Raw genomic sequence first — 26,239 nt, forward strand, 5'->3', positions numbered from 1 at the left:
TTCTATTGCTATTTTATTGCTCACATTTCGGAAAATGTATATGTGAACATTTTGGAGGTTTATTTGGGTACATAATGGTAAATGCATGGGGATATGGTGCCATCTACTGTGCTCTGTTTGTGGTCTGTCTGGTTCCTGGGCAGGTTGAATTGGGCTCACCTGCTCTGATTACCTATTTAAAGCACCTGTGGGTCTTGGGCATGTCAGATCAGAACAAAAAGAGCAGAGCTGCAGAGAGGAGCTCACTCATGTCAGAAAGTCTGACATGACTAAGATAAGATAAAAGAAAATAATATAATATGAAAGAACTTAACTGAACTCCTGAATAATCGGTGCAGAAGGCGCATACGGTATGTTCCCAATTGTTTTGTTTGTCTGTAGAAGTTACGCCATTGTTTGTGTTTATTGTTTGTGTACATTTTATTGTTTGTTTAAACTGACAAAGACGTTCATATTTCACTGTTTCATGATATTTAAGTGTATATTATGTGATTTATTTACAGTTTTTCACGGTTACCACTTTGGATAAATAAAAATCCCTAAGTGAAATCAGTTGGAGCGTTGTCACATTTCTGCCACGGATAAAGATGGTTTGGGAGCAGTTATAGGGACTATAGTGGACAAGAGATCCAGTATAAGTCATGTTACACTTGGTTGCATGCTGAAAATAGCAGATCTACAAGCGTTTTTTTTTCAGCAAGTGTAAAATCAGCATTACGACGTCAAGGCCCGCCGAAATACATTTTAACTAAAACTAGACTAACACTAAAACATTCCAGGTGACTAAAATGTGACTAAAACTAAATGAAAACTATTCAAGAGACTAATATGACTAAAATCTAAATTTGCTGCCAAAAACAACCAAGCAGTTGGTCTCTGTGTCAAACACTCTGGTGTTGTTATAGTGGTGCTTATCCTGTTCCCTGCGGCCCCCGAAAAAAAACAGCTGTTTTTGGTACAAAACATCTTTGTACCAATGATGGTGGCAGAAATGAAACAGGTGCCACAGCTGGTGTTAATTAAAGACCAGACCGCTGGGACAGTGACCAAACCGCATCAAACATGACAGGGTCAAAACCCTAGTTCATTGGTCAGCAGCCATGTGAGTTAAATACAGATTTCTTTTTTTACACACATACACATACTGTAAATTGATGTTTATTATCACTTGCAGCTCAAGTATACGCTATATAGGACCAACATACAGGCTGTGTTATCATCCTGTCTTACGGGTTTGCGACTGCTGCTATTCTTTGATTATTCATTATTTTGGTATTGTTTTTACGTGTATTATTGTTATTATTATTATTATTGCTGCTGCTGCTGAGAGGTCTAAGGAACCAGAACAAAAATGTACACAAGATGTAACTAAAACAATCTTGAACTTGGCATACTGCTCTGTCTGCTAGGCCCCACTTTTTCATATCGACACTTTTCCTGGGCTGTGTGTGCTCCAGTTCCTGTCGATTTGATCCAATGAAAGCCAATGAAACTGGTCAGATGACCAATGATATCCAATGAAATCAACAGGAACTGGAGCACACACAGCCCAGGAAAAGTGTGGATAGAGGGTATGCGCGTGACATCATCACCAAACCCGGAAGTCATGCAGGAATACCTACTGAGTGGCAAAAAACTACTTTCTGGCCTTGACAGCCCATATACATCCAAACAGAAAAAACCTGTCTGATTGCAGCATGCGCAAACCCCTCTATAGTTGACTTTTTTTCTTTTACAGTGTACAGTGTTTTTATAGTATTGTAACTGAAGTAGGCCTATATACTGTCAGACTCAGTAAGTACAGTATGTATACAACTAGTACGGTATGTGTACACTATAGTGGTGTGTTCATAAATGTTGTTAAAAAGGTAGTGTGAGCAGCTCAATCTGTCCTGAACCCAACATCCAAGCAGTCGAGCAGTTCTATGATGTCAGGAGTATAAGAGTATATATTAGATCTACAAATCATCAACCCATCTCTTTGGGCGGTAGACACATCCAGGAAGGTGGTCCGGGCACCCTATAGGTCGGCAAATGCCAGCCTCACAGCATGTCGCGGGTTAAAATCCTGACGACCTTTGCATGCGTACGTATCACTCTCCCTATTTCAATAAAGTCATAAAAGCCCCAAAAATAGCCTAACATCTTAAAGACACACTCAGTATAGCAGGTCTCACCCCCAACGGAAAATAATCCTGATTTTAATTCATTTTCTTTCATTTATAGTTTCATTTATTCCCCGGTTTTAGTAAATATATAACCACTCTGTGACCTGCACTCTTCCCACTCCACCAACCAAGCTGTGCTTGAACTTCTTATGATGTTGTGCTTGCATGACTGCATTGGCCAGGTTGATGCTTTGGTGAACTATATATAGTGTTTATGGCAGTGCTGTGGAATGCTGTGCACACTTGAGAGAGAGAGATGACACACAGCTGAGAAGACCGATCCAAATAGCCTATTCACCCACCGCTCCAGCAACCCATAGGCGAGCCGTGGTCACATGCCCTCACAGAGTCACTACTGACGGTTATATTGAAGCCTACATACAGTACAGAGAGCACAGCATCACACAGAACTCACAGGACAATGCTATCGGATATTAGGAACAGTTTGTTTCATATTATGAAAAACCTATAAGAGAATTAGAGAAACAACCAGATTGCTTTCTGACTTTTCCATAATTTTGTTTTGTTTTTCTCCCCTTCCCCTTTCCCAGTGGGGAAATATTGATGGAATACGTGAAGTTGAATTCATATTTAGTATTATTATTATTTTTTTAACTTGTTAAAGTGCTATTTTTGTATAGCAACACATCGTATAGCTGTGTTGATTTTTGTGGAGGATGAGTGAAGGGACAGGACCGAACACGCAGCATGGTCCGGCCGAGGGCAGGCCGGACCCCACCATTGGCAGGTATGGCTTAAAATGGCGGGTGATATTACATACTTTTCATGTATTACAATTGCATAGCCGTAGATCACATCACACCCAGGGCCTCCGGGGTGGGAGGGGAGTCATCGTGACCGCATTAAAAGTAGCACTGCTTGTGTACTATGTGGCAACGAGAGGGAGCACAGTGTACAGGCGAGGATGAAAGCCTAGGAGTAGAGCTGGTGAAGGAGTTTATTATTATTATTATTATTATTATTATTTATGTTTTTTTTGTGGATTTTTGCTTGATATCAAGACCGCTCCGCAAACCGTTCGGCCACCGCTGCTCCTGACAGACAGTAGGCTGACAAGAAATTGGGAGAGAGATGGGGTGGGGGGAAGACATGCAGTAAAGTAAAGGCCGTCGGGATCGGGAGTCGAACCCGCGGCACATGACACTGCCAGACTGGATTAGCCAGCCAAGGTGTGTCGATTTGATCCAATGAAAGCCAATGAAACTGCCAAATCGCAGAGTAGCCTACCATCAGAGTTTTGGAGTGGGGAGGATGGAATGGCCTGCCGTGAGTCCAGACCTATATAAACCCCAATTGAACACTTGTGGAATCAGCTTGGGCGTGCTATACTTGCACTAGAGTGACCAACAGAACCACGTTGGATGACTTGCAAGTTGCAACAAAAACCTGGTTGAGGAATGGGATGCCATCCCACAGCAAAATGTGGCTATAGGTTGGTGACCGCATGCAGCCAGAGGAGGAGGAGGTGCCAAGCTCGTATGGATCTTCCAGACGCTTCTAACACGTGTACAAATAATAAAGTTAAAAAATGCCCAACATGTGTTTTTTTTTCCCTTATTATTACTGTGTGAGAGTGCAATCATCAAATCCACTAAGCAACTCCAATGGTGAATACCAAACACTTGCCATTTTGGCACATTTCTTTGAAGGCACTACCCACACGTGTTGCTCATTCCACGAAAGCCCGATCCTTACAAGCTATACCTCATCATATAAAGGTGAATAATCAACGATTAAAATTATATAAAATTACAATACCAATTGCTATTGCTAAAGTGGAGAGATAATGGACCAAAGTTATAGGTTTCCAAACGTTTGCTGCTGAGTTGTATAAAAAATATATAAATAGTGGATACTAGATAAGAGTTAGTTTTGATGAACTGAATATGGGACCGGGGAGGTCATGTTGATATTAGTGTTTTGGAGGATATAAGTCAGTCAGAAATGACACATTGCAGTTTTAACCCATTTTGGTGTTAGCATCATGTCGTGCTTTAGCTATTGAAAAATAGCAGATCTACAAGCTCATATAGCGCGCCACCGAGTGGCGCGCTACGAGCTTGCTATTTTTTTTAAACTGTCAGGATTTAAGACTTTTTTTTAAATCTGATCTCAGGTCAAAATGCATCAAAGAACCACCATTCTTCTGTGCGTTAGAATCTGATCTCAGGTCAGAATGGGTTAATGTGCCGTGTAGTAAATGACCCCTGCCTCTCGTCTTTTCAGCTCATCACATCTAGCTGTACGTGGCGAGGAGGGGCTGGGTGGTGGCGGGGCAGGCGGGGCAGGCAGCTCTCCGCCCGGTCATTCTGGACAACACATTCACACCTCTATTCCTGGAGGAACCGAGACAGGTGCAGCACCGCAGGCTGCGATGGGGATGGCCCTCCACCAAGCACCCCTCCTCCAAGGACCCCATAAAGTGACACCGCAGATTATTCTCCTGGCCCTTCATGGTACAGAGAAGTGAGTCTTCCTTTTCTGGATCAAGGCACACCAGTTTTCAAAGTTACACATTGCCTTGACCATTGATTTTCATTTGACTTATAGAACCGAGAGACTGAACTTCCATCTCAAGCGGCTGTACGTCTCAACCTGCAAGCACGGCGAGCGCAGGAAAGTTGTGCTGATGTTAGGTGCGTTGAGCCCCTCTGATGGTTTCAATTGGAGTGTCTTGTGTCTGTTGATAGACAATTGGCTATGTTTACATGGACAGTTAAATCCCCTTTTCATTCAGAATAAAAGTAAAATCCTATTAAAAGTTGTCATGTAAACACCTACAAAAACTTAAATCGGAATGAAAATGGCCAATCTGATTTAAACTTATAGATCTGATGTAACTGACCAGTTTATTCATTCTGAATGAAAAGGCCCTCATGTAACCGCAGCCAATATGTGTCTTTATTCCAGTGAATGGAATAGACCCCAACTTCAAGATGGAGACCCTGCAGATCAAAGTCACACCACTCTATGTTGAAGCTGAGGCAGGCCCCCGAAAGATCCTTCACATGCTTATACAAGTAAGGACATCAACATGGCAAACTATCTATTGTTGTGTGTTAACGAGTAGGGGGGGTCCTGCACCTATACTGTAATACTGAATGTCATAAAATGTATAAGATAACTTAATTTTATAAGTGGAGTTTTCAGAGGTATTTTCTCAAAGAACATCTTACTATAGTGAAGCCTGCATGAAGTGACTGTGAAACAGTTTAAACTATTGCAATGAGGCTGTGTGTGTGTGTGTGTGTGTGTGTGTGTGTGTGTGTGTGTGTGTGTGTGTGTGTGTGTGTGTGTGTGTGTGTGTGTGTGTGTGTGTGTGTGTGTGTGTGTGTGTGTGTGTGTGTGTGTGTGTGCTGTGTGTATGTCACTGTGTGTGTGCTCACTGTGCTGTGTGTATGTCACTGTGTGTGTGCTTGCCACTACATGAATAGAGGCTATGCCTCATCATCATACCCGGAAGTTCAGTTGACAAACAACTACTTTCTGGCCTTGACAGCCCATGAGATCAGTGGAGCTCTGTCTGGCGTTGTGCATTATTGTGAAGTAGTCTGCCAGGTTCATGGGCAGTGTTCATGTTCCCTTGAGTATCTTGAAGACCACGAAGGCCCGTTGCAAGTTGCTGTACCCTGAGCCTATAGCATATAATGATCAGGGGTTGAATGTTCCAAAGCTAATGTGGGCTCTGCTCCACACAGGAGCCGGGCAGACACACACGCACGCACATGCATGCACACGCACACACACGCACGCACGCACACGTAGTAAGTGAAGCATACAGTATATGACTTACAATTTACAATTTACAATTTAGGCATTTAGCAGACGCTCTTAATCCAGAGCGATTTACATTAAGCAAGAACAAAAGCATGGGAATACATCACATAAAAGCATTTATCATGAAACATGCGTAGGCTAAGAAAGTAACAGTGGAATATCTATATAATGAAACTATACATATATACTACTACTATGCTATACATAGGTACTATGGCGTGCTATGACTATATACAATGCAATTCTAGTGCTGTCTACATAACATGCTATAAGTCTGTTTCAAATGCTATCTAAGTCTACAGAAATGCTATCTAAGGGGGTAGGGTAAGTGCTACGGGCCTTGATGGAGTCTGAAAAGGTGCGTTTTCAGACTACGGCGGAAGATTGGGAGTGATGCTGCAGTTCTGACTGCAATGGGAAGTGCATTCCACAGTTTTGGAGCCAGAAGGGAGAAGAGTTTGGGACGTGTGGAGCGTTGTCCCGGCGTTTTTAGTGAGGGTACTTCCAGCTTCCCTGCGTTGGCTGATCTGAGTGCGCGGGAGGGTTTGTAGGGTTCAATCATACTTGCAAGATATGGGGGAGCCATACCTTTGGTTGCTTTGAATGCCAGCATCAGAGTTTTGTATTCTGTGCGGGCAGCGACCTAGGAGCCAGTGGAGGGAGCGGAGCAGGGGGGAGACATGTGAGAATTTCGGCTGGTTGAAGACCAAGCGAGCTGCGGCATTTTGGATCAGCTGGAGAGGCTTAAGTGCACATGCTGGCAGGCCAGTAAGGAGGGAGTTACAATAGTCGAGTTTTGACAAGACTGTTGTCTGGATTAGGAGCTGGGCTGATTCCTGGGTGAGGAACGGTCTAATTCGTCGTATGTTATAGAGTGTGAACCTACAGGATCGTGTGACAGCTGTGATGTGAGCTTTGATTTGAACGAGAGCTGACTGTCCAGGACAACACCAAGATTCCTGGCTGTTGGGACAGACGTTACCAGGGCGTTGTCTACGGAAATAGTTAACTCCCGCATAGGGCAGGACTTAGCTGGGAAGAAGAGAAGCTCAGTCTTGTCTGGGTTCAGCTTGAGGTGATTGGAGGACATCCACTGTGAGATGTCAGCCAGGCATGCCAAGGGGGGACTTAGGGGGGGCAACAGCTAATCAAACTAGTGTTGTCAATTCAGCTAAAGTATGTAGGTATGGCACACTGGCACGCAGTCACCTGATACGATCATTATCAATATAGCCAACAAACACATAAAAGGCTCAAATGTAACATGACAAATGTGTGTAAATGCCTTTGGACAACTTAACTATACTTGAACCCCATGAGCCTCCACAATCTACTATGAATAGTTAATTGATGATGATGATGATGATGATGATGTCGGCCTGCACAGTGTGTTGATCGATACAATATTGTCCTCTTGTCTGACGTGCACCGTTCCATTTTCAGCACCATGGACAGAGAGAGAGAGAGAGAGAGAGAGAGAGAGAAAGAGAGAGAGAGAGAGAGAGAGAGAGAGAGCTGCTGGGTCAAAGAGCAGAAGAGAGAAATAAGCCAAGGATCTTTGTGTGCGTTTTAATCATTCTGATGAATTCATGAATCATTCTGATGATTCATCAGATGCAATGCCCATTTCAGTTGAAATTAATGAAACATAACATGGGCTGCCTTGTCTTGGTAATGAGCATTTGGGACTGATTCCTTTCATTTTCCATGCAGCAACGACAGGCTATATCACATTAACAGACAAATGTAAACTGAAGAGAATAATTAGCCTGGGTAAACCCCTCCCCCCTCGTCAGATTTTCATTCTTTGTCCAGCAGGGGGAGTGGGTTTACCCAGGCTAGAGAATAATAGTAATGTAGGGCCAGTAGTTCTCAAACTTTAATTTTATTTTATTTCAACAAACTCTGAGAGTGCACAAATGGAACCAAATGGCCCCTTATACGGTTCTGTTCCATCTGTGCCATCTCTGTCAGAGTTACAGACCAATAAGGGTCCTTATTACATGGCTTGGTGGGTGAATGCTTGATTCTGATTGGTCAATCGCTTAATTGAGTTATCTCATCATAATGACCGCTCCCGCTGTATAACAGACCTCTGCCTAATCTGAGCACCAGCTGCGTGGCTGGGCCCTGCTTGATTTACTGCTGTTTACAAACATAACAGCCATGTAACCACACACACTAGTGACACACAATGTCATTTACAGCTAAACATTTCTCTTAGAAATGTTTTTGAAAACATTTGAGCGAGAAATAGACGAAGCAGGACCCGAAAATGGATTATATTTGATCAACTATACGCTTCCTTGTTTTCCGACAAAGCTGCAGCTGGTCAGACGCAAACTTATGGAATACTTATTTTGTTGTGTTTCGGGTCATTTTCGGGAGATAACTCACCTTCAGGGAGTGTAACCCTGTGTGTTAAACTCCCTGTCGGTGAATTATCTCCTGACAATGGCCACCTAGCCAGATATTATCTAACCTGACGCTGCCAGATGAGGGCGGTATTGCGGAAACATATTCCCCAACACAACACTCATCTGGGATCTCTGACAGAGTTGAGCCCTGAGTCAGATCTGCTTCGCACCGAACCAATCAGCGTGAGCTAAAGGCGGGATGCGGATGTGACGGTATATAGACACGTCGATATGATTGGTTGTGTTTGCACGCCCACACGGTGATAGACAGACGCTCCCATCCAATCATCTACCATGTATCTTGAAAAAAAGGAACAGCCCCGTCATCGAATTTGCTTCCGCGATCCCAGATCCAAATAAGCTGTGAAACAAATTTGTGTAGCAAGCTTTTTGGATCTGGCAGCGTCAGGTTAGATATTATCTCCTTGGACAACACTTTCAGAAACCGTGTCCTAGACCTGCAAATGACTGAAAACCCCTCAACACGACACCTGGAAGAAACTGCACATCACTCACGACACAGCTCTATGCCTATACTCTGTGGTACGACGGTGTTGCTTGACAAAAATAACACATACAAGCTTTGTTGTGTTGTTCCTTTTAATCATTATTCTTTTAAAAATGTCGTTGCCGTCAGGCAGATGGAAACCTCTTAGCTCCATGTTGTTATACGTTTTGCGTTTCTTCGTAAATGAATGCTCTACTTGATCATACTACAACATCACATTAATAGTACTAGCAGATCCACAAGCTTGTAGATCTGATACTATTTTTTTATTTGAATCCTGAAAAGTAACTTTTTTTAGACATTGGTTTCCACCCGACAGAGACGATATCCAACTTAAAGGGATTGTGACATAAAAACACTTTTTTGTAATGTTTATGTTTTCTGAGCTCAATTGCACCCAAAGAAAAATGATTTTCTGTGGTGTTGGGTTTTCTGGCTCAAACAGGTGCTCTGAGTTTCCTGCTGTTTGTGATGTAAGAGACAGAAAATCCCATATATGTCAATGGGATTCGCCAGCAGATGTCACTGTTTTCACTGTTTTTCCTGCAGCTAAGGAAGGCTTCCAAACCCCAGAGAAAACTCCAGACCACAGAAAATCCACTGAATGTTCAAAGTTCGTTTTTTTTTGTTGATGTAATTGAGGTCATGAAACCTAAAAGGTAACGAAAAGTAAACATTAATGTCACGAAACCTTGAATGAAAACAGCTGCCATGAGAGAACATCCCCACTACTAACAACAAAGCACCGCACTGACCTACACTGACCCCGACTGGTGGAACATACCATTATTTTGATCAAGATATAGGGGGAATATAATAAAAATCGATTTTTGTTTTGATTTGCATTTATTCTTTGTCATTTTGCAATCATAACCATAACATAATAATCAATACCAGATTTCATACATTTATTTTAATGAATTTAATGGAGTGAATTGAATGGAGCCAAGGTATGGCAGCAGCACATACCTTTGCCCAGATTTGACGGCCTCAAATCAAACTAATCAATTTGCCGTTGCTAAAATAATCGTCGTCAATAACCTCTGCTTGTGGCGTGGTTCCATTCAGGCGGCTTCGAAGTTGGATATGTGTGATGAGGAGGAGGACCAGCAGCCCACAGCGCTGATGATGATGAAGGCCTGCGAGAAAACACCTGGAGCCGTGATGTCCACGCACAGGGTAAGGCAGGTCCAACAGCTGTACTGATTCATTGGCAATTTGGTTTCAAGGCGTCCCAGAGTACTATAGGCTCCAGTCTGGAATCATTAGTCAATTCCACAGAGGTCTGTGTATTCTGGGGATAAACATCTGGTGAGGTTTCCCAGTGGTGGTGGAGATTAAGAAGTGCTCTGATTTATTTTTCTTTTCTTTTTTGAGAGGCGCTAGCCCCTCCCATAAGGTTGGGACAAGGTTTGTCTTTAGTTCAATGTTTGTTTTGTAGACGCCATTGACAATGAAGGGAAGATTTACGTCATAATGTGCCTCATTACGTCATATTGTTGATTTAGAAGCCACCTTTCGACAGTCGACGCCAGCGCCCTCACTTCCAAACCCTGGGATCATTGGACGACGACCAGCCTCCCTGTAACGTTCCTGTGGTTAATTTGTTGTTGTCGTGCTGTCTCCAAGGAGGAGAACATCTGCCAGGACGGAGCCGTGTTCAGTGACAGTGGTGACATGGACGCACGTTGTGACCTTCAGGCCACCGTCCACCGCGGTGACTCGCCTCTTCATCTTCACACGGCTGCACCAGAGCATGGGCTGGAAGGTGTCATGTGAGTGCTGGATATTTTGACCCACGGTGCACCCTCTCTCTCTCTCTCTCTCTCTCTCTCTACCACTTATTAGCATGCACACACATACACACATACACTGGATCCAGCTGCACCTTATGCCCTCAATCTTTTGGCATTTACTATTTTGGAAAAACATTTTTAAAATATAGTTCAAAATTCAAATAGCTGACCCACAAGCTCACAATGTATCGTATAGCTATTTCCATTATTGTGACGGCCCTGCCCCCTCTCCTGCCTCGCAGTAGGCTAGCCTGCGGCAGCCTGGGTGATAATTAAGGGCATAGTGGAGCAGGCCGTCGTCAGGCCAACTGTGTACACCTGAGTGGGGTGTGGTTTGGGAGAGTATATAGACTGACACCACACCGCGTATTCTGGGCGGAGTCACCACCCCACTGACCCCCCAGGGTAAATTGTGATTTGCTCTCGTTCACTGCAATGCAATTTGCGGCATTTCCAAAACAATATTGCGCAGAGTAGCGATTATCAAACGTATTTGCAATGCCATATACGTTGAAAGATCTGTTGCCCCTGGACAAGGCACGTTACCTCCGCAAGTTAGATATTATCGGCATAGATGTTTGTCCGTATGTGATTAAGGATTGGAAAAAGTTGCATTGGCAGCCATAGAAAATGCTTACCCATGGGCTAAAACCGGATTTGACGTTTTTTGGGCGTTCCTGTCTTATGTGGTGTCAGTGTATACAAGGGTCTCTCCTTCCATGCTCTCGACTCAGCTCTCTTTCATTCCTTTCAAGCAGTTGCACACCTATTATAACACACACACACACACACACACACACACTGATTACTGGCATTATTTCACATCTCATAACAGTTTATTTGATTATTTTCCTAATTTATTTAATTTAGAATAATAAATATATAATTTAAAAGGTGTCAAACTTTTTAAAATTATATATTTGTTATATGTGTGTGCATGGACTCCTTTTTTTGTCATGTATTGCCCTAGCCTAGAGTGCATGACAAATGGGGGCTCGATCGTGAAGGAGCCAAGCTTTGCTTGGAAAGGAGCCAGTTAAAGTGGTGTTAAAGTGGTTTAGTTCGGGGCATCTAGTATGGATTCTTCCAGGGAGGTCCTTCATGGGGCTCATCCCACTGGGAGGAGGCCACGGAGGCAGATTGAGGGATGGGGTAATTATATCTCCACGCTGGTCTTGGAACACCTCAGGGATCCCCTTGTACGAAGTGGCTAATGTGTCCTGGGAATGGAAATGTATGTGGTATATCTCTCTGCTGGAACTGTTACTGTTACCCCCACGACCTGACTATAAGGATCAGAGGATATGGATGGGTGGGTGGATGGATGCAGGCACGAACTGGCACAGAAAATCAGGCCTGGCATTAGTGGTCTTCACCGGGCCCAAAGATGCTACTATGTCTTTATTTTATTTTATTACTTTTTCTTTTTGTTTTGGCTCAGCCCCGGCCCCATGACAGCCAGAATTGCCAAGACTGGATGGATGGATGGATGGCTCATATATTAACTTACTGTGAAGCCTAGAACAGTGATGGTGTTAACGCTGTTGTTACACACCATCACTAAACACGGGTATATTTTACCCAATGTAAACTATTCTATAAAATATATTTCTCGTCAAAATATATTGAAGTACAGCAATACATGGCAACTTGAGGTACTCTTCTTTAATATTTCATCATGACTTAAAAAAAATGAAAATGGCTAGGTCCTCCCATTCCTGGGACATGTGAGAATGGTATAGAAAATAGGGGTAATTGACACTCAAATAAAGCTGCAAAGAACAATTAAGAGCTTCGAAGTATAGGATAGCAGGTGAAGAGGTCATTTCAATTGGGCGAGTTTCTCGTTTTTTTGTTCTCAGGCTCTTCTTCTTGTCTGGCGGTTTGGACGTCAACCTGAAGAATGGAGTGTTTACGCCCACCGTCTGGTGGGTCATCTTGCAAGCTGACCGGGGGGAGAGGGAAGCCCAATACCTCCCGTCTCCTAAGCATGCAGAAAGACTCCTTCACAGGTCCGTTTTAACCGTTTGTCTGTCCAGGAGTAAGGAAAGGAAAGGTACTATGTTTACCCAGGGTAACTGGACTAAGCTCAAGAACTTGTTTACAGCCAGGCCCTGCTCATAGAACATTTCATGGTAGGGGTTCAATGCCTTGCTCAAGGGTGGTGGTAATTTTAACGTGCCGGTCCGGGGATACGAACTAGCGACCTTCCGATATCAAGACCGCTCCGCAAACCGTTCGTCCACCGCTGCCTCTTGTATCAGAGAAACAGGAAGTTAAGGGTACAATTTGCAAATTACAATTTAGGCATTTAGCAGACGCTCTTAATCCAGAGCGATTTACATTAACCCATTTTGGCCTGACATCGAAATTAAAAAAAAGTATTCTGAAAGAATATTATAATTATTCAAAGATTTGTGCAACATTTTCACGATTTTTCAAAAATAGCAGACCTACAAGCTCGTAGCGTGCCACTCGGTGGTGCGCTATGAGCTTGTAGATCTGATCTTTTTCAATAGCTAAAGTATAACATAATGCTTAGTTAAAACACCAAAAGGGGTTCCCGTCCAGAATGGGAACAAAAAGCATGGCAATACATCACATACAAAAAAAGTAGTGTAAGTGTAAAATGTGTAAGCTAAGAATGTAATAGTGGAATATCTACAGTATATAATGAAACTATACATACTATACTATACTATACTATACTATACCATTCATATATATACTATAAAGTGCTATGACTACATAAAATGCAATTCTAGTGCTGTCTACGTAACATGCTACAAAAAGTCTACAAAATATTCTCTATGAGGCAATTCTCTGGGCAATATCGGTAGAGGGCGCATTGGAGTAACTAAAAGTATTTATTTTCCCCGGTGGAAACAAAATCCCTTTTTTGGCCAAAAAGTACCGTTTGGTGTATGGTGTATGGTGTGTGGTGGAGTTGCAAAAACCTTATTTTTATTTACATTAAAGACGAGAGGCTGGTCTGAGTTCCATGTGAGATTTAAATAGCGAAAGTAGCATAGCCTTAATGCAGGGCAGAATCATAGAAGCATTAGGGCTATATGGACCAGAGCTAGGGCTATAGGACAAGTGCTACGGGCCATGATGGAGTCTATAACTTTTCAGACTACGGCGGAAGGCAAGGCGATTACAGGCCTCTCCGGGTCGGTATCGAACCAGGGATGTTGCCGTCGCGATGGTCAAACCACTTCCTTTGATAACTGTTTGGTGTTTTTTTGCAGTTTGTCTAATTTGCGCTTCTGTTTCCTTGTTTACAGAGACATCTCTCAGGGACAGGAAAGAGTTCCAATTCCCTGTGTCAACTCAGTGGACGGCGACAGTTATCCAGACGACTACGAATATATCCACGAGTGTTGTGTCACTTCCCCCATAAATATTGATAGAGAGATCACTCACTTACAGGTGAGTGAAAGTATAGGACGCCATATTGTTTTTTGGCATTAAGTTTTAGTCATAGTCTGTTGAATAGTTTCCATTTAGTTTTAGTCCCACTCCCATTTTAGTCACCTGGAATGTGTTAGTGTTAGTCTAGTTTTAGTCTAGAATTAGTTTCCATTTAGTCTTCGTCAGTGGAAAAAGGTAGTCGATGAAATCAACACTGTTTCCAAGCAGGGAAACTAACTGCTTGTGAAGTTGTCGTGTTGATATATTTGTGCAGCGATCAGTACAGTATTGCAGAAAATGTAAATCAATTCAAATGCTGCAGTTAACGTTGTGCAACAATATTGTGCGCTGAAAATAATCAATCTACAATCTTCTATAACTTGTTGTAAGCTTGTGGATTGTCTATTTTCTGCATGCAACACTGTTGTACAATGGAGTTATCAGGCTTAAAATGCATAGCAGTGGGAGATGACCGTTGTCTTTCTTTAATTCTGGCCCACAGAACTGTGTGTGTGAAGAAAACTGCTCAGCTAGTATCTGTTTGTACGATGAAGAAATCAGTCTACGGTGTTGGTATGACATGGTAAGTCTGAATGCTTGTGTGCACAAAAAGTATATGAAAATGTAAACTGTTGCAGTGCAGTGCAGTGTCAGTTTGGCAGGGATTGGATCGGTACAATATATGTGGAAATGAATGCATTTATGTACAAAAAAAGTATAAGAAAGAAAAAAGACTAAACCTCGTACCCACGATCGTGTGAGAAGCACTGCCTAATTATTAGTAAGTAATATTACTCTACTACTATCAAACTCAATAATTGAGTCTCTCTATTGTTAGCTGCATGTTTTATTTCATGCAGGTATGTAAAGTGTAAAAGTAGGAAATAATAAGTAGTGAAAAAAGGTAGTCGACGAACATTGTTCGTCTTAGTTTTAGTCGACAAAATCAACACTGTTACGATGGTGGCAGAGCTACTAATGCTCACCTTAAAGGGACACTTCACCTTTTTTGCAAAAAAATATATGTTAATGACTTTTAGAAGCTTTAGAACACTTTCCTGGGGGTCTTTATGTGTGTAATATGTGGTTTTAGATATTTTAGATTGTAGCAGTGAGCCTGTTGTCTCTGATGTCATGGACACTGGGCTCACTTCCTTCCTGGACTACATGTTGTCTCAGTAAGACAGCTCTCCCCCCTATCCACAAGGAGGAGCAGTGCACCAAATAATTATGGGAATTGTAGTCCAGGAAGGTATTGAGACCAGTGTCCATGACATCAGAGACAACAGGCTCACTGCTACAATCTAAAATATCTAAAACCACATATTACACACATAAATACCCCCAGGAAAGTGTTCTAAAGCTTCTAAATGGCATTAACATATATTTTTTTACAAAAAGGGTGAAGTGTCCCTTTAACATCTACTGTAATGCTCTATTCATACAGTACTCCATCAACGGCCTGGAATACCATTCCAGCTCGGACACGCACCCTCTGTAGACATTTTTAAATCTCAACTCAAGACTCACCTCTTCACTCTTGCTTTTAGTTGAGAGTTTTAATATCTGCGTTCCTACTCTGCCCTGACTGATTTTCTGCATGTTGTGTTTTATGTTTTTGCACTTTTATTTTGCTCTTTGCCATTGTTCTATCATTTTAACTATTTGGTTGTGTTTTATTGTATCCTATTTTTGTGTCCTGCCCTGTGAAGCACTTTGAGCTGCATTTCTGTATGAAAGGTGCTATATAAATAAAGTTTATTATTATTATTATCATATATGACGGAGTTGCAAAGTGAAGATAGCAGATTTCCAAGCTCATACCGCCTCACATCGCAATGCATTGTGATCTTATAGATCATCTATTTCCTGTTTGCGACTCTGTTGTATGGACCAAACTGTGTGTATAACACAGTCGGCGGTGAAAATGTATACACGCAGACCCCACCCCCAAAATGTGTGTCTTTTTGTCCTGTTGTCTGACCTTCAGGGAGGGCGCTTGCTACCGGAGTTCTACCCTGAAGACCCTCCGTTCATCTTTGAGTGTAACCAGGCCTGCTGCTGTGGGAGGGGCTGTAAGAACCGCGTAGTGCAACACGGACTTAGGTAACCGAGTGCCGATTTGTGAGTTTAAAACCGAGTGTGATGTGTGAGTTTGAAAAACAAAGTGACACAACTACAAATGAGAATGTAATTCATCCTCAGGACCAGACTTCAACTCTTCAAGACCAACACGAAGGGCTGGGGTGTTCGGGCGTTAGAAGACATACCCCAATGGACCTTTGTATGCCAGTAAGTATACCCAGTTTGTTTGTTTTTGGCAGCAAATTTTTGTTTTTAGTCATAGTCTCTTGAATAGTTTGAATTTATAGTTTCAGTCACATTTTAGTCACCTGGAATGTTTTAGTGTGAGTCATGGACCCCCATCGGTATGCATACCGGGCCAACAGGTCCACTGTGTCTGCTGCCCTGCACTTGGCCCTTACACATCTGGACAAGAGAAACACATACGTCAGGATGCTTTTCATTGACTTCAGCTCCACTTTTAATACAATCGTCCCCCCAGCAGCTGATAGGGAAGCTGAGCACACTGGGGGTCTCAACACGCCTCTCTGTAGTTGGATTCTGCACTTCCTCACCTGCAGGCCGCACAGTCAGTCAGAATATTTGAAAATATATGCCAGAGACCCCCAGAAAAGAGTATAGGTTTCACTGTTCTAGCAAGTGTTTCTCAACCATTTTCAGTTCAAGGACAGTTTGACATGCGTTATGCAGACCTCAATTGAATGGCATTTCTATCTCCGGGACGCCAATTTGTTATTGTGAAATCAATGTTAATTTAACTCTGAGAGTGTATCCATTTGTACACTCTCTGAGTTACAGACCCATAACGGTCTATTTGGTTCCTAATAGGGTTGTCCCGATCGGATCGGGTGATCGGAAAAACCGGGGGCCGATCACGTCATTTCCAAATGATCGAAATCTGATCGGGAGCCAAAAAATGTGATCGGGACATCCCTATAGTATAATAACTATTATGTCCATATCATGATATTAGACTGGATATTGTCTGTGATTTGGGATATTGTATACTGTTGTGATATGGCGTTCTATAAAATATAAATTATCGGATTGGGAAAAATCGGTGTCGGGCAGATACTAAAAATCAGATCGTGAGCAGTTCCTAACTATCTATCATTTAGCCGGGAACTCCCTCAAGGACCCCTGGGGTCCCCGGGCCACACTTTGAGAAGCACTGTTGTATTGTAGTAATCTGGATAACTGTGTAAATCAGTGGGGGGGGGGGTTATGTGTTTGAAACCTATAACGTTTCTGCTTTATAACCAACTTGGGTAAATTGATCTCCTTCTACAAACACTGCCACGCAAATATGGAATTCCCTGACCCTGTCCCTCAAAAGAATGCGGTATCACTGGGCTTCCTTTAAAACAGGTCTAGACTACACACTCCATATTTGGGTGTAAGCTTCATTGGGAACTCCCATTAGCCAATCATGATGTCGGATTGATGTGACTATACCCCATGCATTTAACCCTTTGGGCTCCATTACGTGGGATGACTTCTTCTCTGGAGTCCTGCCTCAGGGCGCACCAGAGGTAGAACGCTGCCGTTCCCTGATGTCATCGCTATAGGGACACGTGCTTCAGTAGGCAGGAACTGGGGGTGGCAATGAAGGACCGGGAAGTCTTGGCGTAGAATTGTGGAATCCATTATCTCGACCAGTCCACGATCGAAAAGTCCCGACTACGGATAAGCGGTTGTAGATGGATGGACGATCGAAAAGTGATGATGATGATGATGATGATGATGACGTGGGATGAAAGTTTGACCATCATAGACTGTCCTCTTAAATAAATAAGTGTTCAATAAATCTCTCTTACAGAGTAAGGTGGTAACTGTGTCGTTTTCCAATAGCGAGCTCACAGTCTGTCAAATGTTGCGCTGTACAGTGGAGTTACCAGGAGACCCAAAGGTCAACCAAGAGGCTGGCGGTGAAACTTCCGTAGCGGTGGGACACAAGGTGTACACCTTTGGAGCTAACCTTGCTAGAAAAGATCAGATCACCGTGAGCGTCTTCAATACCGTGTCCCTGAGATGGGCGATGTTGCCCCCAGTGACAACCAGAGGAGGAGAGCGCCCCGCTGAGGTGCCCTGTAGTCGCCGAGAGCACACGGCCGTGCTCATCGGAGATACTGCCTTCATATTGGGTGGAATACGTTTAGATGTAGAGATAATAGAGCTATGTAACAACCTGCTTCATGCGTTGGACGTCGACACCCACAGATGGCTCAATACTGAGGTTTCTGGCAGCGTTCCAGAGGCGATGTGGAGCCACTCGGCCTGTGTCTTGAGGAAGGACATGTATGTCTATGGAGGAGGGACCCTGGGTCTATCCACTAATGACATCTACAAGCTGGACACCACCACAATGGTCTGGACTTTAATTAACCCCAGAGGAACTCCGCCTCACAAATCATTAGGTCTGAACAGTGCCTCCATAATCGGGACAAGGATGTTTGTATTTGGTGGATGTGGGGTCATGGTGGACATCTATAACATCACCAGAGTGTTTGACACAGAGACCAACCACTGGCTCGACTACTCGCCTTCTGCACTGCCTCTCCCAGAAGGACGAACCTTTCATTCGGCCTTTGCCTACAATGGAGAGCTGTACATATTTGGTGGTGTGACTGCAGAGTCATTGTCACCGCAGAGCCCCGGCCTGCAGGCCTGCAATGACATGTGGAAGTTCAGTCCGGAAACCTTTTCCTGGAGGGAGGTTAAGCTCAAGGTGAACGACTCATTCTTCATTCGCTGGGGCTGCTGTTGCATGGTGGGAGATCGTGTCATCGTCTTTGGAGGATATACAGGAAACAGAATCAATGATAGCCTGTACATCTTGGACCTCAGTCCCAGTCTCAAGACGCTCTGCAAGCTGGCGGTTATCCAGTACAGACTGGAGCAGTCTGGACTTGCGCGCGACGTCAGGTGGGAACTGGCAGCCATGACTGATGATGCAGCATTGGATGACTCAGCATAAACTATACATGTCTATGTTGTTCTTTGGGATGAAGATCTGGATAAAGCATTGGTCTTCAAACGGGAAGTCCTCAGAGTTACCAACCTTGTTTATGTTTAAAAATGGGCATTAGGATGAATTGAAAACATCATTCGAAAAGCTAATTTGAAAAGACAAGCAAACAATAGAACAAACACACAACATAAAACGTAATAATTTACAATAATAACATAATTTACACAAAGACTGAAAAACGAGTAAAAGGCGGACCTCTGACGTCACTCTGACTCAGCCATAACCATATAAGGAGTTCCTAATGAAGCTATACGCTCTGGACAAAAACGGATCTCTGTGGCTGTCAATCATCGTCTCTTTTGTGCTCGCGCGTATGGAGATGGGCTGTCTGATTGTCATCATCAGTATATATGCTCGTATATGGGCATGCCCGCCCCCACAGTGTGAAGTTGTATATCCTGTTGATATTAATCATATCTTTGCATCTATAGGTATGTGGGGGAGATCATCTCGGAGACAGAGGCATTGATGAGGGATGACGATACCTTCATTCTCAGCTTGGACTGTCATAGAGACCAGGTAAATACTTGAGGATTTCCATTTTTCGATAATTCTGCTCTGCCACTACACATCTCGCAAAACTACTAAATCTACTGTATACCGTCTCTGTCGGGCGGAAATATGTCCAAAAACTGTTACTTTTCAAGCTTCGAGCTTGTGCATCTGCTACTTTGGTGGTGTCTTGTGACACTGCACTGTTTATGAAGAAAAAAAAGATATATATCATATTAAAATATGATACAACAGCAGTGACTTTAAATGGAATTGTTGGGAGGAATTAATTGGCATAAAGAAAAAAGGGGTAAAAACTATAAAAAGAGAAGAGAGAAGAGGGCACAGTTGGTAGTGCTGTCGCCTCACAGCTAGAAGGTCCTTGGTTCGATTCCCGCTCTGGACGCTGTGGGCGCTGGCGGCGTGTTTCCTCCTCCGCGTCATCGGTGCCCATACCCGAAGGCGGGGTTGGCGAAAGGGCCTCTCTGTGTGGAGTTTGCATGTTCTCCCCATGTCCCCTAGGGTAGGTACCCTCACAAAAAACATGCAGTAATCCTGGTCACTAAACTGCCTCCCCCTGGCCAGCTGGGGCGCCTGATGGAGGGGAAAGGAACTGGTTGGAATAACGTGTTCCTTCCACACGCTACGTCCAACCAGGGAAACTCCCCCCTGCCCGGTGTAAAGGAGCAACTTAGGCATGAAGGAAGCATGAGTTCAAGTGCGTTGCTCTCCCCTTGTCCCCCATATATGGGGACTAGGTTGGTGGAGGGTGTGTAGAGCCCAGGATCACATTAGATGATGATCTGCCCGACAACAGCAATGATATACACTTCTACTTATACTTGTACATTATTCAAGTATTATACATGTATATACACTTTGTTGCATTTTTAGAGCCTTTGATCTTCTTCTTCCCCCTCTCTCTCAGCTGGAAGAGTCGTACTGCGTGGACTCTCTCTTCTGCGGCAATGTCAGCCGGTTCTTCAACCACATGTGTGAGCCCAACCTGTTTCCCTGCAGAGTGTTCACCTCCCACCAGGACCTGCGCTTCCCACACGTCGCCTTCTTCACCTGCGGCGACGTTAAGGCAGGGGATGAGCTGGGGTATATATACGTTGTGTGTTTTTTTTATCTTCTAAAGGCCTATTCATATAGTCCGGATTTTCGGTGGTGAGGTGACCACCGCTCCGGTGGTGAGCTGACCTGCACCGGAGCTGAAATAACGTTGAGCGGTGGTGAGTAAAAACAGAGAGAAGGGCTGGAGCGGTGCCGGCGGTGGTTTGCTCTTCACCGCGGCTCAGTGACGTCATGTTGTAGTTCGGTGGTCACCTAACCAGCGAAAATCCAGACTATGTATGGGCCTTAACACTGAATAAGACAGTGTTAATCGTATACCATATAACTGTACCCTCAACCGTTTCTCCTGTGAGGACAAGTCCTAGTCGGCCCTGACAATGTTTATTTGTCAAAATCATATTCTTATATAACCCATTTTGACCTGAGATCAGATTCTAAAAATGTCTTCTGAATCCTGACAGTTTTCTGAAAAAGCTATGTTTCTGTGTCAGTCGTTTCTTCGATTTTTCAAAACTAGCAGAACTATACTTAAGCTCGTAGTGCGCCACTCGGTGGCGCGCTATGAGCTTGTAGATCTGCTATTTTTCAATAGCTAAAGCATAACATAATGCTAACACCAAAAGGGGTTCCCGCCCCAAAATGGGTTCACTGAAACTCTATTTCATAGGGTTTCATAATAACATGTTGCCTTTTGACACATTGCAAGCTTGTAGATGGCTATTTATTTTGTCTATTTATTTATTGACTAAAACACAAATTGTGTCCATAATATGACCTTCATGTCCATATGAGCCCCAGCCCTAATCAAAAGTATAAGCTTTGGATAAGGCTGCCATTTTTAGTAATCTAATCATTCCTCTTCCTCGCACTATTCTTTTCAGATTTGACTACGGCGACGCCTACTGGCAGGATAAAGGCAGATATTTCAGCTGTGAGTGCAGCTCCCCAAAGTGCAAGCATTCAGCGTCGGCCATGATGACCTATCTAGAGGAAGACCCAGAGGAATGACCCAGCTACAGGCTAGCCTCGGTCCCATGCTTACTTATCTGCGAAAAGAAAAGCCTGGTCACAACCTAAGGCAGAGACGATATCGGCGGTTGTATCCTCCGGAACAGCCGTCAAATGTATTTCCCCTGGATACGATATTTTCCCGACCAATCACAACACTTGTTTCATTCGCGGAGAATGTAAACTGATTTGTAAAGCATCAACGATTTCACTTCCGCTAAAATCCTGCAACTTCCGCTGATAGTCTTTTCAGCTTAGGTCTTGCCCAGGGTGGCTACATGCAGAATGACCCATCTACAGACAGAATGACCCAGCTACAGACAGAATGACCCATCTACAGACAGAATGACCCATCTACATGCAGAATGACCCAGCTACATGCAGAATGACCCAGCTACATGCAGAATGACCCAGCTACAGACAGAATGACCCAGCTACAGACAGAATGACCCAGCTACAGACAGAATGACCCAGCTACAGACAGAATGACCCAGCTACAGACAGAATGACCCAGCTACAGACAGAATGACCCAGCTACAGACAGAATGACCCATCTACAGACAGAATGACCCAGCTACAGACAGAATGACCCAGCTACAGACAGAATGACCCAGCTACAGACAGAATGACCCAGCTACAGACAGAATGACCCATCTACAGACAGAATGACCCAGCTACAGACAGAATTACCCATCTGTATGACCCATATTGTGAAAGTTTTCCCACTACAAAACTCAGATCTGGCCTGGTACATGTAGTCAAATAGATTAGACTGACGACAACTTCCCTGTATTTCCTGACATCAGTCAATAGCTCACTGTAGAAGCCATCCTCACTGTTTTGTATGTCTATTTATTATTATTATCACAATTGTTGTAGTTATTATTTGGCATTATTGGGTATTGGTTTGATGGGTTATGTATTTGAATCACTGTTTGGACACCAAGGGCACGCCTCCCCAGGCCTAATTGATTGATTGAGAGCATATAAGTAGGCCTGGGTGATTGCACATGGTGGACAAACCAGTTTTACCAGACAGAACACAGAAGAGACAAATGCCAGAAGGAGCTGCTTGTAATGTACGATCACTGCACTTTAAAGGAAAGTAAATACATGCAACAAAATGACATTGAACCTGTGGACAATCTCTTTCTTTGACCTGCGTACATCCATAGTCCCTAGGTGCATCAGTGGGTTTGTTGGATATAAGGTAGAAATGTTTGGAACCAACAAAGAGCCACAACACTCACTGTTGTCAGTGTAGTTCAGCTTTGCCTCACAAGGTGTCGCTCTTGGCTTGCAGTCCTGCATGTTAAACCTAATCAGTATTTTGTCAACATATTTATTCTGTGTGACATAGTCAATGATCACCCTGTTCAAAATCAATACCAATAAAATGTCTCAATTTGCCCAAGTCTTTCATTCTGAATTTTGCTGTAAGCATCTCTTTGACATCCGTCATCACATTTTCATCACCCAAAATGAAATGCATACCTTTTTATCCTTAATTTCCCTTGTGTAAACACAATAATCAACTGGTTTCTAGGTTTCATTTCACTATGACTAATAGTAATAAAATACAAAGAAAACTAGTACTTAAAATAAAGCAGAGTTTGTGCATCATGTGTTTTTCTGTGCTGCACAAAACTTGTTTAACACCATGAAATAAGTATGGTGTAAATATATATATATTTGAGGCTAAACCAAAAAATGCTTTAATTCTAGTCCTTAGCTTCAGGACGGAAGGAGCTTGAAGTGTGTTATTAATTGTTAGGTGTCTCTATTCAAGGACATATACCTATAACTCCTGATGGTCAGAGTGGGGGTCCCGTTGGCTCATTAAAGTTAAAATCTGCCCTTGCCAAGGATTCAGAGCGTTTTCACTTATACCTTTGAAAAGTCATAGAATATTATCCACCCGCCTATCGCTTTGAAAGACCCAAGTTTTGTAAACTCGGGTGAAAAAACTTTGCCGACGTATTTTTGAGGACAGGTTTAATGTTTGTCTTTAGTTCAATGTTTGCCATTGACAATAGAGCTTTAATCGGGCCTAAAATTTTGAGCGCGACCCGGCCCGGCCCGACAGAAGTTCAGCCCGGGCCCGGCTCAAAGCCTGTTTACATAATTGACAAAGTGAGACCGACACAGCCCGAAACCCGACATTTATTCTAAACAATCTTAATTGCTGCAGGCAGCCGTTTTTCTCATCAAATCTTAATAATGTGTTAAGAACATAAGTCATTGTACCCATGTCCAACTGTCTTTATTAAAAATATATATATAATAATAATATGAATAATATCATATATAAAATGACTATCCCGGCCCGACTCGAAGCCCGACAAAATACATAACAAATTGGAGTCGGACCGGCCGAGCCCGGCCTGACCCGTCGGGTTCCGACGGGCTCGGGCCAACATTTTAAACTCTAATTGACAATGAAGGGAAAACTTGTCATTTTGTCTCTTTATTCTTAATGACATTTAATGTTTGTGTTGGCACCGTTTGTTTTACATCACCATTACATCACCTAATCAACATGAGTTAGACTTTAATATATTAGCGCCCCTCACTTCACAAGGGTGTGATTTTGAATCTCCACAAGCCAGGAAATTCTATTATTTATTGGTGTGTTCAAAGTTAACTCTGGATCGGGTGTTGTACTTATATTATGTTTATCATTGATGATGCAATATTATTGACATGTATGTCGGTACCATTTCGACCAAACTGAAGAGAATGTCTTAATGTGTTTACCAGCATATTTGCAAAATGTTGTGCATATTAACCAATAAATGTATAATGTAATGATATAAAGGGCATTTGTGTATGTTGCACTTTGTATACTGTATCTGAACTGAATGTAATAGGTTTTATTTTTATTACACATTGGTTTCTCTGGGCTGAGCACGGAATATTGTGGTTTTCAGCTCTTTTCACTCACGGCGTAATGTAGCAGGAGTTTTGTTTATAAATCACACACTTTAACACACATTTCACAATATCTATACTCTTTTGCTACTGTACTTGATTGAAGGAGACATTTTTAATAAAACAAAATGATTTTACTGTAGTAGGCCTACTTGTCTCAGAAGTTAACTCTGGCAAATGGGTTCTAACATAACTCCGCCACATGGGGGCGGTGTTGATTCACAAGTTCAAACAATGCTGAAACCGGGCTGAAACCAAACCAACGTGATTGTGATTCTCTTCCATCAGCCTGAAATGTGTTCCCCACTATGCAGATTTTACAGCGCAGTGAGTGGACCAGATAATTACCTATTTTTAAAAGTTGTGACCAGTTTACTTTAAATAGGATTTGTTGTTGCTTTGATATCGGTATAGCCGCATACGCAGTGTTGTAGTGGTACTTTTAGAACTGGGTGGACGCCCGATAAACTCTGACCATGCACAGACAACAAGGTAAGACTTTATGAATTATGCTGGAAGCTATACATGTATGAAATATTGCTCGTTTGAGCAATATAGAGGGTATGCACATGCATACAGTGAATGGCAAATCAAGTGTCAAAGTGATCCATGAGTGACATAGTCAGTTTAATGCAATCAAATATAACCTGTTTGGATGTATCATGGGTTGTCAAGGCCAGAAAGTTGTTGTTTTTGCCACTCAGTAGGAATATAGTAAAAGAGTGGCGACACTAGCGTTGACTCCCATTGTAACATGCGGAAGTGCTCATTGTATCTCAATGGGATAGTTCCATAGGATAGTTCCAGGGATCAAAGCGTGTCGCTACCTGGTCGCTACTCTAACTGAGCAGGCATTCCCGCATAACTTCCGTGTTTGATGATGTCACGTGCATATCCTTTATAGTTTATACTGCCCCCCTCTCTGGTCAGCCCCCTTTTTTCTGCCGCCTGCAGAATGCAGATAGTCTCTCTGAGTCTCCATTGCAGCGTTACGACATAAGTGAAGTAGCCAGCTTTTTAGCGTGTTTTTTAACTCTCTGACCATGCACAGACAACATGGTAAGACTTTATGAATGATGCTGGATTATGGCATATTGCTCGTTTGAAAATGAAAACGTGTGTGTGTGTGTGTGTGTGTGTGTGTGTGTGTGTGTGTGTGTGTGTGTGTGTGTGTGTGTGTGTGTGTGTGTGCGTGCGTGTGTGTGTGTGTGTGTGTGTAATAGTTATTAGATCGAAAAGACTTGACAGGATGTTGTGGATGAAGTTTCACGTTTCCAGATGTTATTAGATCGAAAAGACATGACAGGATGTTGTGGATGAAGTTTCACGTTTCCAGATGTTATTAGATCGAAAAGACATGACAGGATGTTGTGGATGAAGTTTCACGTTTCCAGATGTTATTAGATCGAAAAGACTAGCCCTGAAACATGACTGCCATGATGATTATCATGACAGTCATGACGTAACTTCACCCTATTTTTGGCACTCGCTGCATTTACAAGTTTTCCGTATAT

General features: G+C 43.0%; 1 protein-coding gene across 1 annotated transcript; it reads left to right on the forward strand.

Moving 5' to 3' along the window:
• The first annotated feature begins 2,556 nt into the window (after window positions 1-2,556).
• LOC308315576 (histone-lysine N-methyltransferase EHMT2-like) lies at window positions 2,557-23,185 on the forward strand. The gene is made up of 14 exons (XM_080763624.1): window positions 2,557-2,916; window positions 4,416-4,655; window positions 4,740-4,825; window positions 5,100-5,209; window positions 9,960-10,070; window positions 10,521-10,666; window positions 12,550-12,699; window positions 13,975-14,119; window positions 14,604-14,684; window positions 16,092-16,207; window positions 16,307-16,393; window positions 19,649-19,736; window positions 20,638-20,813; window positions 21,668-23,185. Exons 1-14 carry the CDS (start codon window positions 2,846-2,848, stop codon window positions 21,792-21,794), a joined length of 1,734 nt encoding a protein of 577 aa, XP_080619750.1. The 5' UTR covers window positions 2,557-2,845; the 3' UTR covers window positions 21,795-23,185.
• Window positions 23,186-26,239: the final 3,054 nt, after the last annotated feature.

This window comes from Protomyctophum bolini, assembly GCF_963924005.1.
Source record: "Protomyctophum bolini genome assembly, chromosome: 1".
Taxonomy (NCBI): Eukaryota; Metazoa; Chordata; class Actinopteri; order Myctophiformes; family Myctophidae; genus Protomyctophum; species Protomyctophum bolini.

Coding starts and splice junctions, on each gene's coding strand:
- LOC308315576 (XM_080763624.1), top strand. CDS start 2,846: ATGAGTGAAGGGACAGGACCGAACACGCAGCATGGTCCGGCCGAGGGC. Junction 4,826..5,099: donor GAAAGTTGTGCTGATGTTAG/GTGCGTTGAGCC, acceptor TCTTTATTCCAG/TGAATGGAATAGACCCCAAC. Junction 14,685..16,091: donor TACGGTGTTGGTATGACATG/GTAAGTCTGAAT, acceptor TCTGACCTTCAG/GGAGGGCGCTTGCTACCGGA.